The sequence below is a fragment of the Cricetulus griseus genome, assembly GCF_003668045.3.
Source record: "Cricetulus griseus strain 17A/GY chromosome 1 unlocalized genomic scaffold, alternate assembly CriGri-PICRH-1.0 chr1_0, whole genome shotgun sequence".
Taxonomy (NCBI): domain Eukaryota; kingdom Metazoa; phylum Chordata; class Mammalia; order Rodentia; family Cricetidae; genus Cricetulus; species Cricetulus griseus.
In genome coordinates, this window is record NW_023276806.1 from 143,547,951 (window position 1) to 143,561,351 (window position 13,401).

Below are 13,401 nucleotides of genomic sequence, written 5' to 3' on the forward strand. Positions count from 1 at the left end.
TCATGATCCCTTTCCCTAATAACACCCCCCTCTGCCACTTTTCTTAAATTACAACAGAGAGTAAACTAAATTTTCACAAATTCAATGATACAAAACAAATTTTCCTCAGAAAATATACCTAACACAAGTAAATTGTTTATTAAAAAAACTCACTGTTATACCACTTTATTCACTTATAACTGTAAAACCTTGTGAGGGTAAATACCTTATTGACTTATCAAATGAAACTGCCAATGGCTTACCGCATCTGATTTCCTCACACTGTTCCTTATGTGGTAAGGGCTATCTGCATAACCTTGCTGCAGCAGGGCTTTCCTGTCCAAAGTCACAAGGTCATCCACACTGGCTTCTTCCTCCTGGTCATGCTACACAATGAAGACAACAGATGAACCATCAGGCACATATTCACAATGCCTGCTTTTAACAAAACCAAGGAGAAGATAACCAATCAACAGATGGGAGGCTGTCAGAGAATTAAGAGTACAAGCCTGTCTTGGAATGCAGGTCTTCTATTTGCTCAGCTAGATAACCTTTCTTAGTTTCATTGTAGCCACAAATTGGGAATAACTGTCGATGCTATTTCAAAAAATGATAAATGAGATGGTAAACGCTTAAAGCTTATAAAGTACCTGATACACAGTAAACATTAAGTAAAAGACAGAAATGGGCATAATTACCACTGTACAAATTGGGTCCCTAAAATATTAATAAATATGGATATTTCCTGTGGCAAGGAGAGGAAGTCCTGTGTGGTATGAAGTCCTGAGAGAATGTGTGTGGTTGACATGGGCAGAGCCATGCCTCAGCCTCATGGGAGGTCTCAAAGCCTTCCCAGGGTAGGCACAGTGAAATGGCAAAGCCTTCCCTCCTGGTCCAAGTGTGAATGCAGATTAGGTGTGCAGAAAATGTCCACCATAGCTTTCTCCCTGCAGATGTCTACAGCCTGAGGAATGTTCCTCTACAGAGACTGCTCTGTAGATTAGCTAAACCTGCCTCGTTGAGCAACATACAATAGTTGCAGCTGCTTGTTTATCAGGATGAATAACCCTGCCTTCCTGTGGCAACTCTATATGATAAACTGAGCTTCTAGAGTGCTGTGGGTTTTCCACTGAGAGCCCAGTCTACCCAATCCCAGCATTTCTGTGTGTCCATGTGTTTTTCTTCCCTCATCTCCCACTCCAACATGCCCCAGCCGGGTAATTGCCAGCAGGCATGCAGAGCTAGCTTATTCTACACAAAGATGTATTTGGAAGTACTAAGGGAGTCTTGAGGATTTCAAAAGGATAACCACAAAAACTTTCTATAAATGTGAGATATATCATCCCTTAACTAACAAAACAACTACTGAAGAACCTGACAGACTTAAGGTGTTTCTCCTCAAGGATTTCTCCTCACTGTCCATCTGTGGAAGGTCACACATATGAGAGTATCGGAATCCTTTTGAAAGATACTGACAATGGGGCTTTGTCTTGAAGATTAACTTAATCGATATACATAAAAGACTTTAAATAGCCTTGGCTTATTGAAACAAATGCTCAGTGTTAAATTTAATAAATTAACAGCAGAAATGATATTTCTAAGACATAGGTATTGTTCACTTTAAATTTCATGAATACTTTACCAAGGTTGACATGTTACCTTTTCATTCACCTTGTTTCTTGAAGTGTCTTGCATGCTAGTTATTTTTGCCTTGTCTGCAATTCTCTGAATATACTGTTTATAACCCTCTTTCATTTCAGTTGCATATTGCTGATATTTTAGCTTGTATTTTCCTGTTGGGGCTGGCAGATCCTCGGGTATTATGTCCTGTTCCTAGAGGCAAAACAAAAAGTATGCTGTCCACCAGAAAAGTATTTTTCATAATTTTTTAATTACTTGGGAACTTTACTTCATAACCACCAATCACACTCACTTCCTAGTCTTCTTCCCAGGTCCTCCTTGAAATCCTTATCATACACACACACACACACACACACACACACACACACACACACACACACTCACACAGAAAGAGAGAAAGAGAGAGAGGGAGGGAGGAAGAAAAGAAAGGAAGGAAGGAAGGAAGGAAGAAAGAAAGAAAGAAAGAAAGAAAGAAAGAAAGAAAGAAAGAAAGAAAATACTTTAAAAAAACCAAGCCCAATTTGTATTGTCCATATACTCACTGGAGCATGGTCAAACGTGACCAACCTCTTAAAGAAAACTTCATCCTTCCCCATCTGTACCCCTGCCAGATGCCATTGGTTGTGAAGAGCTACACTTCAGCATCCTAATCAAAGTCTTTAAAAGTTCTCTTTGATAGCCAGAAAAGGGTTTTGTTGTTGTTGTTGTTTGGGGTTTTTTGTTTGTTTGTTTGACTTGGGGGGGGGTGTTTGGCTGGGTGGGTGGGTTTTGTTTTGTTTTGGGATTTTTGTTTTGGTTTGTGCTTTTGTTTGTTTTGTTTTCTGAGACAGTGTTTCTCTGTATAGGTCTGGCTGTCCTGGAAGTCTCCTTGTAGACATGGCTGGCCTCAAATTCACAATATCCACCTGCCTCTGTCTCCTGAGCACTGAGATTACAGGTGTGTGCCAGCCCTGCCTGGCCAGAAAAAGGTTTTGGTTTTGTTTTTAAATAGTATTTTTCTTGTTGATGTTGCCAGGCTTACCATTTACTTTAGCACTTAGCTCTAAAGATGCTAACTACCATAGTCTGTGTTCCAAATAGAAAGGACAGCACAGAACTGACCAGAACGGGTACTTGGCCTCTGGAATCCTTTACTCTTTGCTTGGCTGAAGGTCTACTACAAAAGAATTAACATCCAGGTTTTCTTCCTTAGATATTTATGTAGGTCTTTTACATTCTGATCAAAACAGTCCTAGGAATTAAAGATTAACAATGCTAAGAAGCACTGGTTGCCATTTCTAGAGTATTACCATATTTTACCACCTAGTGTTTTGTTGTTGCTTGTCAAATTTCCATGGTAGCAAGAGATAATAGAGTCAGTGGACAGTCGTCCTGACTTAGATAGGCACAGATGCTGAGTGTGTGCGTGCGTGTATTTGTGTGTGTGTACACACACACACACACACACACACACACACACACACACACACACACCCTTGGAAAGTTTTGAGGAGGTTCAAATATAACAGAAAAAAAAAAAACAGCTGAGGGCAAATTTAGATCAATAGCAATAATAGTGGTATTATTATTATTATTTTGTTGATTAAGCTTAATTATTTTCCTACTCCATAATATTCTAGGAGCTTAAAGTCTGAACTAATTTCTAAGAAATCACTCTTCTGCTTTTCAAATAATAAGATATGATCTCATATTTCACAATTTTGTTTTAAATTCCTGAAATCCATACTTAAATGCTCCTATAACTTGCCAACTTTACAGGGATTATTTAAAATACCATTCCAGTATTTGAAAACTATGAAACTATTGCAACAGTAAAATTGTTGGAAATCTTTATATGCAAACTGTGTAAACCAAGAAGAGCATAGAACAGTCGGCAGAAAGTTGAAGCCGAGTACAGCCCAAGTGATGTGTATTATACCACTGAAATACATACTTCGTTCAGATGATGCTGAGTATATGGCACAACCCAACCCACAGCAGAAGGCAACTGTGGTGGCTTGAGATGAACGTTCAGTGTACTAGGTGGTGTTTGTGAAAAATCATCCTAAAAAATAAAATGGAATGATGGTACATGCTCATAGGAGCTACTGCAGTCAAACATTTATTATATTAAATATAACATTACAATTACCTCCTCATCAGAGTCAATAAGGCTTCCCAAATCAAGTGGTGGGACCCTAAAAGAAATAATCTATACAGATCATAAAATTTTAGGTGGGTCTGCAAAACAGAAAAATCATTATCAAGTACATTATCTATACAAAGTCACAATTAAGCTAATATGGTGTGTTTGCTACAACTGCATAGCCAGAAGTGTAGTTTTTTGAAAAATGTTTTGTAACTTTTCAAATTGATTATTAAATAGTCACTATTTTAAATAACTTGCTTATTAACAAAATAAATATAATAATAAAGTGTACAAATTTATAATTAAATAAATTATATTCAGAACAAGGGTGGGGCTAAATAAGTGCCAAGGTATTTTCCAGGCAGATGTGGCAGCTGCTTGTCATCAGCACTTGGAAGAATGAGAAGGGCTCCCTGAAGCACAGATGAAGAACACACACACAAATACAGACACATTAGAAAGGAACAAAGGCAGTAAGTACTCCAAAATCCATTGTCCTAATGGCTTTCCTGCTCTGCTATTGTACACTCCCTAGTGTATCTTGTGTGCTGCTGAGGTGAGCATATAGCAGGTTAGTAAGATCTGTCTCTGTGTCATATTATAAGTGAACATGTGTCTATCCAATTCTGTCCACTTGAGGTCAGCCAGCATTGCATTGTTTGCATGGAAATCAAGCAAATACTATGAATCACGAATTGCTTTACTGTTTTGTTGACTTCTGAGACTTAAAAGCTGGAGGGAGAAATATTAATAATGCAAAACAAATGAAACACACTATTTATGTGGCTGCCAAGTAGTGGGTAGTTGTCATAGTTAGGGTTTCTATTGCTGCAAGGAAACACCATGACCAAAAAGCAAGCTGGGAAGGAAAGGGTTGATTTGGCTTGTACTTCAGCACTGCTGGTCATCATTGAAGGAAGCCGGAACAGGAACTCAAACAGGGCAGGGTCCTGGAGGCAGGAGCTGATGCAGAGGCCATGGAGGAGTGCTCCTCATTGTCTTGCTTCCCTTGGCTTGCTCATTCTGCTTTCTTAAAGAACCCAGGACCACCAGCTGAGGGATGGCACCACCCACCATGGGCGGGGCACTCCCCCATTGATCACTAATTGAGAAAATGCCTTACAGCTGGATCTCATGGAGGCATTTCCTCAACTGAGGCTCCTTCCTCTGATGACTCTAACTTGTGTCAAGTTGACATACAAAACCTATCAGTATAGTGGCATGAGAGAATATTCAGCAATATTATCTTAAGCACTCATAATTGGTTTCACAAGAAATCACTCATAATATTTTGTAGCAAATAAAAATATCAACCAACATTCACATTGGAACTGATTCATCACTACAGCCATAGGCTGATTACAGATATTGAGAGAAAAACAAATGAACAAACAAAGCATTCTATGCATACAAATTGGCTAAATGGAGTTTATAATAGCTTAAATATTTTATTAGCTGTGTAAATTTCTTTCTATATATAATTTACTTAACAAAAGCTTTGATAAACAACATGCATTTAATTTTTATAATGAGCAAATTAAAAATGAATAGTAAACACTTAGTAAATTTTCACACCTACTGTAAGCATAAATTAGCACACAACTAGAAGACCACTTGCTACATTCTCCTTGACATACCCCTTGCTACATAATTTATATTGTGTATTCAGTATGTAAGCATAACTTTTTACTTAAACATAACTTATATTTCATGTCTAGCTGAAGATAATGGTATTCATCATATAGAAACAGATGAAATTATTAACTTTGCTTATTTTTAGTCTCCAAATGTATTAATGTGGCCTGGTTCAACCTAGCACATTACATGTCTTGCATATCTAAACTATATGAAAAATACACTTTAGAGTATTTTATACTTTTCAAATGTGTAAAACTATAATATATGACATAGTCTAAATAGAAAATAAAACTTTAATAATATTGGTTAGAATCTCATATTCTTCACCATAACAGCTTAAAATACAGGTGTAGTTACTATTAGATAACTTTTACAATGCCACTCACAAGATGAAGAATGCTATCCATTTCTTTAATATATGCATCTAGAGTAGATACTTACCCTGATTTATACATATATTAAAATACCCTACAGAGTTCCTAAATTTCATACAGTTTTGTGATGTTATATATTATTTTAAATTAAACTTGAATCTTAAAAAGACAAAAATGAGTTTTCTAAGAATGAATGTATTTTTTCAGGAAAATGTGAGAACAGTATTAAGTAAGAACAGAATAGTCAGACTCTATGGTATACTAATGCAGCCACCATCTTATTTCTAAATGCCCTGTCTCATTTCTTGCTGGCTAACAGGGAAAATATAGGAATAGACTTAGGGCAGGAATAGGTGGGTGGCAATTCCATCCCTAGATGACCTTATTCTAGCTATATCTAAAAACTGAGGGAGATTCATTTGCTATTGTAAGACTCAAACAATATAAAATAAAATATTCCCTTCTTTCTTAAAAAAAATAACAAAATAATATCCATATCCCTACTGTCCTATTAAAAGAGGTTTTTTTTAATTCTGGAGTGATGATATTCAGGCTTTCTTTATGCAGGCTTTTCTGTGGTTCACAATAAAATATATACATATACAGTTTTAATTACTCAAAGTGTCGCAAATATGTGCCAGTTTAGCAATAAAAATATGAAGAAATGAAACTTACATAGTTAGACAGGGATTCTGGATTGCCCGTGATCTGGAAGTCCATCCTTGCTTTAATTTAAAAGAGAGAGAGACAGAGACAGAGACAGAGAGAATCATTATGCATTAGACATTAAAAGATAAATTATGACTGGATGCAATAAAGACAACTATAATTGTTTCCATAAACACCATAAAAATGTGTCTCCCAAGACTCTCCCTGTTGTAATTAAGACACAGAGAAAATAATAACTAAGGCAGATAATGTCCACCTTCCCAGCACTCTGCTAGTTGAGGAAGACGGGCCCTCAAACAATGACAATTGTAGAGCTGGCAGGAAGACTGATAACCAGAGGGCTAGGATGGCTCCTGTTAGGTGTATACATGACAGGGAAGCTGTACCCATGAAACTTCATCAACATGGTTGTTTAAACAAGACCTGAAAAATAACAACACCAGTTGATGCGTCATTGTGGATGGAGAAGATCTTTCAAGGCCCTGTCCCTACATAAAGAGCTGCAGGCAATTCATGGCTGCTGAGAGAGTGAGATCCCTCTTCTCCAGAGAAAAGTCCCTGATGAGTGAACCAATCTCAAGTAATCAGCCCTAAGTACATATGCAAATGAACAACACTAAAGGGACCCAGTAGGTTATATTTATAAATTATATACATACATATTATAATAAAGAGTAAGAGGCTAAATAGGAGGGAGTTTGAGGAGCAGGGGAGCTGGAAGGAAGTAAGGGAGTAGAAAATGATATGAATATAGTACTCATGTATGAAATTATCAATAAACAAATAATAAAAATCACTATAAAATACCAGCAAGAGAGACTGTATTTACTCCATGAAATACAAAGCAGGGGGGTCTTGAGAGTTGAGAAGGAGGACCCTCACAATACACATCCTGATACCCTTCCTACATAACTAACATAAAAACATAAGATTTGCTCTGCAAACATCTTAATTTGGATTTAAACACACACACACACACACACACACACACACACACACACACACACACACACACAAATAGAAAGTTGGTGACTGCTATTTGATCCATAGTTCTGTGGCTTGAGTCTATAGCCATCACTAGTGTCATTAACTTCTTCACATTTTTGCCTTTCAGTGTCCTGAACACTCAGAGAGTGAAGGTGCCCTTTCCAGTAAAGCCTTTGTTTTGGCTACACTCCACCTTCTCTGCTTTAAATGTCTATGGTCTTCCTTTAAATGTTTTCCTGGTTTGAGTTTAACACCATTGGAATATGAACCTCATCTGTAAGACTAGAGGTCTCTTGAGCTAAGTCTTCATTTTATTTATTGTGGCATGCAGGGAATTGAACCCCAGTCCTCTGGAAGAGCAGTCAGTGCTCTTAACTACTGAGTCATCTCTCCAGCCCCACATGGGGATTGTTTAAATAATAATAATAAAGCAATAATCTTAAAATGAAAACAAAATCAAGCAATGGCAAATTTTGAAATAATGATTATCTTCAATTTTGGTGGCCCCAGACTTTCAAATCTAGAAAAGGCTGATCCCAAATATTTGTGAGTGGAGACAGTCATAAAAACAGGAGTAAAGGATGGTGGAAGCAGTTGAAGGGATCATTCTATAAGAGGACATTTCTAGGGTGTACATACGTGTAGTGAATTCTTTCGTCGAGAAAATAATCGAGGATGGCTCCTAGACGCAGCCACTCCTTTGACCTCTAAATCCATTCAAATGTGTGTATTTCTCATGCAATATGCTGCACTTTAAAAAAGATAAAATAAATGCAAAATGGTCATTCTCATTCTACTTTTAACTAATCCATGCACAGTACTTTTCCATAGAAAGAAGTTATTGTGTTTAATGGTATGGCTAGCAATAAAACATTATTGATTGTATAAACTAAAACCATTTGGGTGATGAAAATGCATCATGCTTCATGGAAGTCTTCATGAAGTATGATCAAAGAGGTCCATATCTTAATCTCTATGCGCTGTGAATATGCCTCTTTCATGGCAAAGGGAAATTTTAGGTGGGATTAAATTAAATTTCTGATATGGGAAAGTTAACCTGTTGGGCTTGCTGGATCCACACAGGTTCTTCAAAGAGGATTGCAGGAGGATCTAGGTGATACAGAGAAGCAAATATGAAATCACAAGTCTGAGAGATACACAGACACTACGCACCTGCCACCAAGCATAGGAAAGACTGTGAATTTTCTAGAATGTACAAGGGTCAAGGTGTAACGATAAATCTTTCCGCCAAGCTGCCCAAGTCCCACCACCACGTGGGCACCCAAAATAACAAACAGAGATTAATGTTAAGTACAATGCTGCTGTCCAATGACTGGGATTTCTTAATGTATATATTTTATAAAGACTTTATCGAGGACGCTGGCAGAATGCGTCCTCTTTCCGGGATCACATGGCGGCTCCACAGAGAAGAGAGGAAGAGGAAGAAGAGAACGATTTCCTGCTTGTCCCTGCTTATATTCTGAGTCTGCCTGCTATGTCACTTCCAGACTGGATCACAAGACTTATCTTTTTCTTTTATTATTTTATTAGTTCAAATTAGGAACAAGCTTGCTTCAGATGTCAATCCCTTCTCCCTCTCCCTCCCCGCCCCCCCCAACATCCCACCTGCCCCTAGCCATCCCCCCTCTACAGGCAGGGTAAGGCCCTCAAAAGGGGCTCCCCAAAGTCTACCACATCATCCTGGGCCAGGCCTAGGCCCTACCCCATATGCACAAAACTTATCTTTACTACATTTCCCAGAATCCTCCTTGACTCCTAGTTCCACCTAATTTGCTTCCCTATTGGCCAACAGTACTTTATTTATCAACCAATAAGACAAACATATACACAGAAGGACCTCCCCCATCAACAAGGAATGACTCTTCCTCCAGGACCTCCAAAAGGAATAAGTCCTGCTGGTTGCTTGTTTTTAGCAGTTCCAGACAAAATTTGTGCACTGATCTCTAAGATTATAATTTAAAGGCACCCAGGCTGTTCTAAGGTTTTAGAGAAAAATTGGGACACTAATAATCAGCCTGTCTCCTCTACCACATGAGCTTATTATTCTTTATATTCATCTCTTAAGCCATTATGGATTTTGATACTGTCAGGGTAGACTAATAACAAGTTCTACCAAACTTTATAATTAGTAATGATGTAAGGATGTAAAGGAACATATTGCTTGTTAAATATACTCAACTTGTCAACAGGTAAAAAATAAAAATCAAATGAATCTATCTGTCCTTAAATTTTTAATTGTGACCAAAATAATTTTTATCAAAATGTGCTGAGCCTAAATACACCAGAAATAAGCCACTCATGGTCAGCCTCCAGAAGTTTGAACCAACCCTGGATACAGAGTCAGGTTGAACAGAACTGCCCTCTTGCCTCCTGTAGCTGGTCACTCAGGTGCCCCTGAAGGTCACAGAGACTGACCCTCCCCACAAGTAATGTTCTTTCCCACTTCTTATATCAAGCTGGGGGTTATTTTCAGGTTTTATTTATTTGCTCTTTAAAAGGATATGGTGGTAGTGTCCACTTCAGTCAAATAAACTTATACTAAAATTCTGATTTTTGCTGAGTTCCCATGACTGAAGCTGAAGAAAGAATTTAAGCTTTCTGAGTCAGTGTTCATCATGTGCAAAATAAGTTGAATATTAGAACCTTTCTTTCCTGATGGAATGAGGTAACATTTAGTAGATGGCCACTATCACTATTATTTCATGCCCATGGTAATCTAACCCCAATTCTTTTGTACCTATCTTTTTTGTTTTCTCAACCCCATCCCAGAGATCCTTCTCCTCAAAAAAAAAAAAAAAAAAAAAAAAACCACTCACCTTAGGCCAGGAATCCTACTCTAATAGAAAATTCAAGAATATTTTGTAACCAAGAGTAAACACATTCTGAAAACAGGACCAATCATCAAACTTGAAAATATTCCTATTGACACTTCAGATGACTCTCTTTTCAGTGACCTTTCAAAAAAAAAAAAAAAGCAATGCTTTATGTTCTAAGCCTAAGGTCCATGATTTGGCCATATCACACATTTGTAGGGTAGGCTTTTAGCCCAGTGGTTCTGGCACCTGCCTAACATCCCAGGCCATGCCAACTGACAGGCTGTGGTAAACTTAATTAGAACTGTTCCCATGGGCTTACATGTTTGGTCCCCAGTTGATAGAATGTTTATGAAGGATTAGGAGGTGTAGCCTTGGTGGAGGAAGTTTGCCTTTGGAGGTGTGCTTTGATGTTTCTAAAGCCCACATCAGACCCAGCCTCATGTAATCTCTCACCTACTGATCATGCCATGCCTGCTTGGCTGCTGCCAGGCTCCCTGCCAAGATGGTTATGAATTCACCTTCTGAAACTGCAAGCAAGCCCCAGTTAACTGTTTTCTTTTATTCCTTGCCCAGGTCATGGTGTATCTTCACAGAATAGAACAGTAACTAATATGCAAGCCAGAGTTAAGATGCAGATGCTAAGCAGCCAATGTGAGGCTTTCTCTGACACATTACTAGCCTCCCAACTTCATACCTTAGTAAGTATTGTTGCCATTGCAAATAACTGTGACATTTCAAATCACTAGACTTGGTTGTCATCAATAAGAAGAGGAAATTAAAAAGTCCAGAAAGTCCTGCTCCTACTGTCCCGTGTGCTTCTCTGGTGTCATTAACACTCTGAAATCCTATGTAAGATCACAACCACAAAGGCTGGCATGACCTTCGTATAACATACTTTCTTAATAAATAGTTATTTATTCAATAAACATAGTAATTCATTCTAATGACAATATACACTTGGGATATAACCATGTTGGATTCAATTCTCTACATCTATGACAATCACAGTGCCAACATACAAGTCTTTCTGGAAACAATGGGGTAAGGTGCTTGTAGTTCTGAATAGCACCAAGGACTCCAATAAATCTGCAAGCTTATGAAAGTGATGACTACTGAGGCTGCTTGCTTTCTATCTCAGGACTCAGTAGAAAGCATAGGAAATGAGAGAATTCAGTCAATTAGGAGGTCTGAGTACTCAGAATGAGACAGCATAAAATTGATTCATTTTTGAAGTGATTCATTCAGATGAAAATATGACTGCTGGAAGGGAAATGTTGCTATAGGGGTTAGCATGTGCCTACCAGTATCCCAATTAGAAAATCTAGATTTGGATTTTCTAAACCTAAAATCTCCCAAGAATCTGACTTTTACACTGAACAAGCTGAGACACAGAAAAATGAATGTCACTTGGTTTTAACCTCATGCCACTTACTACAGAGCCTTAATTCACACCCAGGCTCTAGATCTCTTTCCAAAATCCCACCCTTGCTGGTCCAGAAAACAAAGGCCTCAGGAAGCTATCTGCTGTGTGGACTAAAGCCTAAAACCTAAGGTTGTCCATTCAAGAATAGATATTTTATGTAAATGGCTGAAAGCTGAGCTTTGGATTGCATGCCAATGCCTGCACTTGGGCTGAAATACATAAAGAACTTACAAAAGCAAGTGAGGGCTGGCAAGGCTCCTGGCCCACTCACACCACTGTGAGTGTGAGATGCTGCTGCTAGCCTTAGGTTCTATTGCTGACTAACCTTTGGTGCTCTTAACCACTAGTCATAGCTTCACCCTTGCTTGTTTCTTAACATTGACCATTTCTACCTCCAGTTACTATTGTTTCTCTCCCAGTAAAAGTATCAGTGACTTTTGGTTTGTTTATGCAAATTTTTAAAAGTCAGAACATAAGTGAATGGAAGAGAAAAAGGGAATTTAATCTGGTTCATAAAAAAGGAGTTCAGTACTTAAGTTCCATGAGGGACACGGGCCAAGTCCACCTTGAATCTTTAGTGACAACCAACCCAGATCTGAAATTGAACAAAAAGTTGTTCCCAGTTCAATTAAAATCTTACTTCCCAGTACCTGGAGTGGCCCAAAAGGAATTCACATCCCCTTCATGCAGGACTCAAAGGCAGGCTAAGGACACAGAGCAAGCCAAGTTCACTTGACCTAACAATGTTAGGTGAAACCCCGGAATAGAAGGATTGGAAGTGGTATAATCCAGGGAGATTCCACCAAGAACTTCCTTCGGGGAGCTTCCCACAGGCAGGCCTACGGGGCAGTTCCCAGCAAACACAACAGTTTAGACCAGCTTCTCGGGTTGCTAGGCAACCAGGAGCTGTTCATTAGGCTTCCTATTTGTCCTCTCCAAATTCCCCAGTAATAAAAGGGGCTTCAACGCCAAGTCCTTAGCTCCTTCCTGGCCACCTCTGGCCCCAAGCTGTGCCTCCCATCCTTCCACCCAGCTGGCAATCTCACCCCGATGTTTAAAGAGTTTCTTCTTTAGGTTGTAGGCTCCCAGACCTGAGACACCAGCTCTGTCCTAAACCCTGGACTGGATTAGGAACATGGGAAGGGACTCACTCACAGCAAGCTCCTCCAGCATCAGGAGAGCGCTAAAACCCGGCAAGGATCATGTCCATTGATGGATCATTAATTTCATGGAATTCCTTTGAACATTGTTTCACAGAGCAACTACCACATGTCCAGAGTCCAGATATTTCAGGAGAAAACAACATACCTACCACCAATTTTTCCAATCCAAATCTTTGTTATTTTCTGGTTGGGTTGCAAAGATCTGCTGGCCATAAAGGGACAAGTCTAGGTAACATATTTGTGAAATTCGACTCTGATAACAATAGGTGGTATCTTCGACAATGCAATGCCAGATCTACAAATCTTATGAGGCTTAAATTTGCATGGATTTTTTTTTTTTGCTAACTTCAGTATCTTTTGAAAATTAACTTTCTTGAAAACAAGAATGTTTCAAGTTTATTAAAAGAAGTTTATTAAATTAAAATTCCCAATTTTGAAGATATAAAAACAACTTACCACAAGTGGAGGTTAGCCTGGGTGCCTGGCATGTCTGAGGTGGGATTTGATCCCCAACACTTCACAAACCTATTTCGATGGTTAGTCCCAGCACTCAGGAAATGGA

General features: G+C 38.6%; 1 protein-coding gene across 18 annotated transcripts in view; it reads right to left on the bottom strand.

Annotated features, from left to right (window-relative positions):
• Window positions 1-12,792, bottom strand: part of Caps2 (calcyphosine 2) — a 39,558-nt gene extending 26,766 nt beyond the window's left edge. The window contains exons 1-9 of one of the 18 annotated variants that reach the window (XM_027392406.2): window positions 12,723-12,774; window positions 10,254-10,391; window positions 8,474-8,526; window positions 8,056-8,162; window positions 6,436-6,485; window positions 3,752-3,797; window positions 3,554-3,664; window positions 1,639-1,812; window positions 243-365 (exon numbers count right to left, since the gene is read on the bottom strand). In XM_027392406.2, the coding sequence (XP_027248207.1) occupies window positions 243-365; window positions 1,639-1,812; window positions 3,554-3,664; window positions 3,752-3,797; window positions 6,436-6,485; window positions 8,056-8,133 (582 nt within the window). In that variant the 5' untranslated portion in view covers window positions 8,134-8,162; window positions 8,474-8,526; window positions 10,254-10,391; window positions 12,723-12,774. The other 17 variants (XM_027392412.2, XM_027392402.2, XM_035451683.1 and 14 more) reach the window with 17 other exon arrangements.
• Window positions 12,793-13,401: the final 609 nt, after the last annotated feature.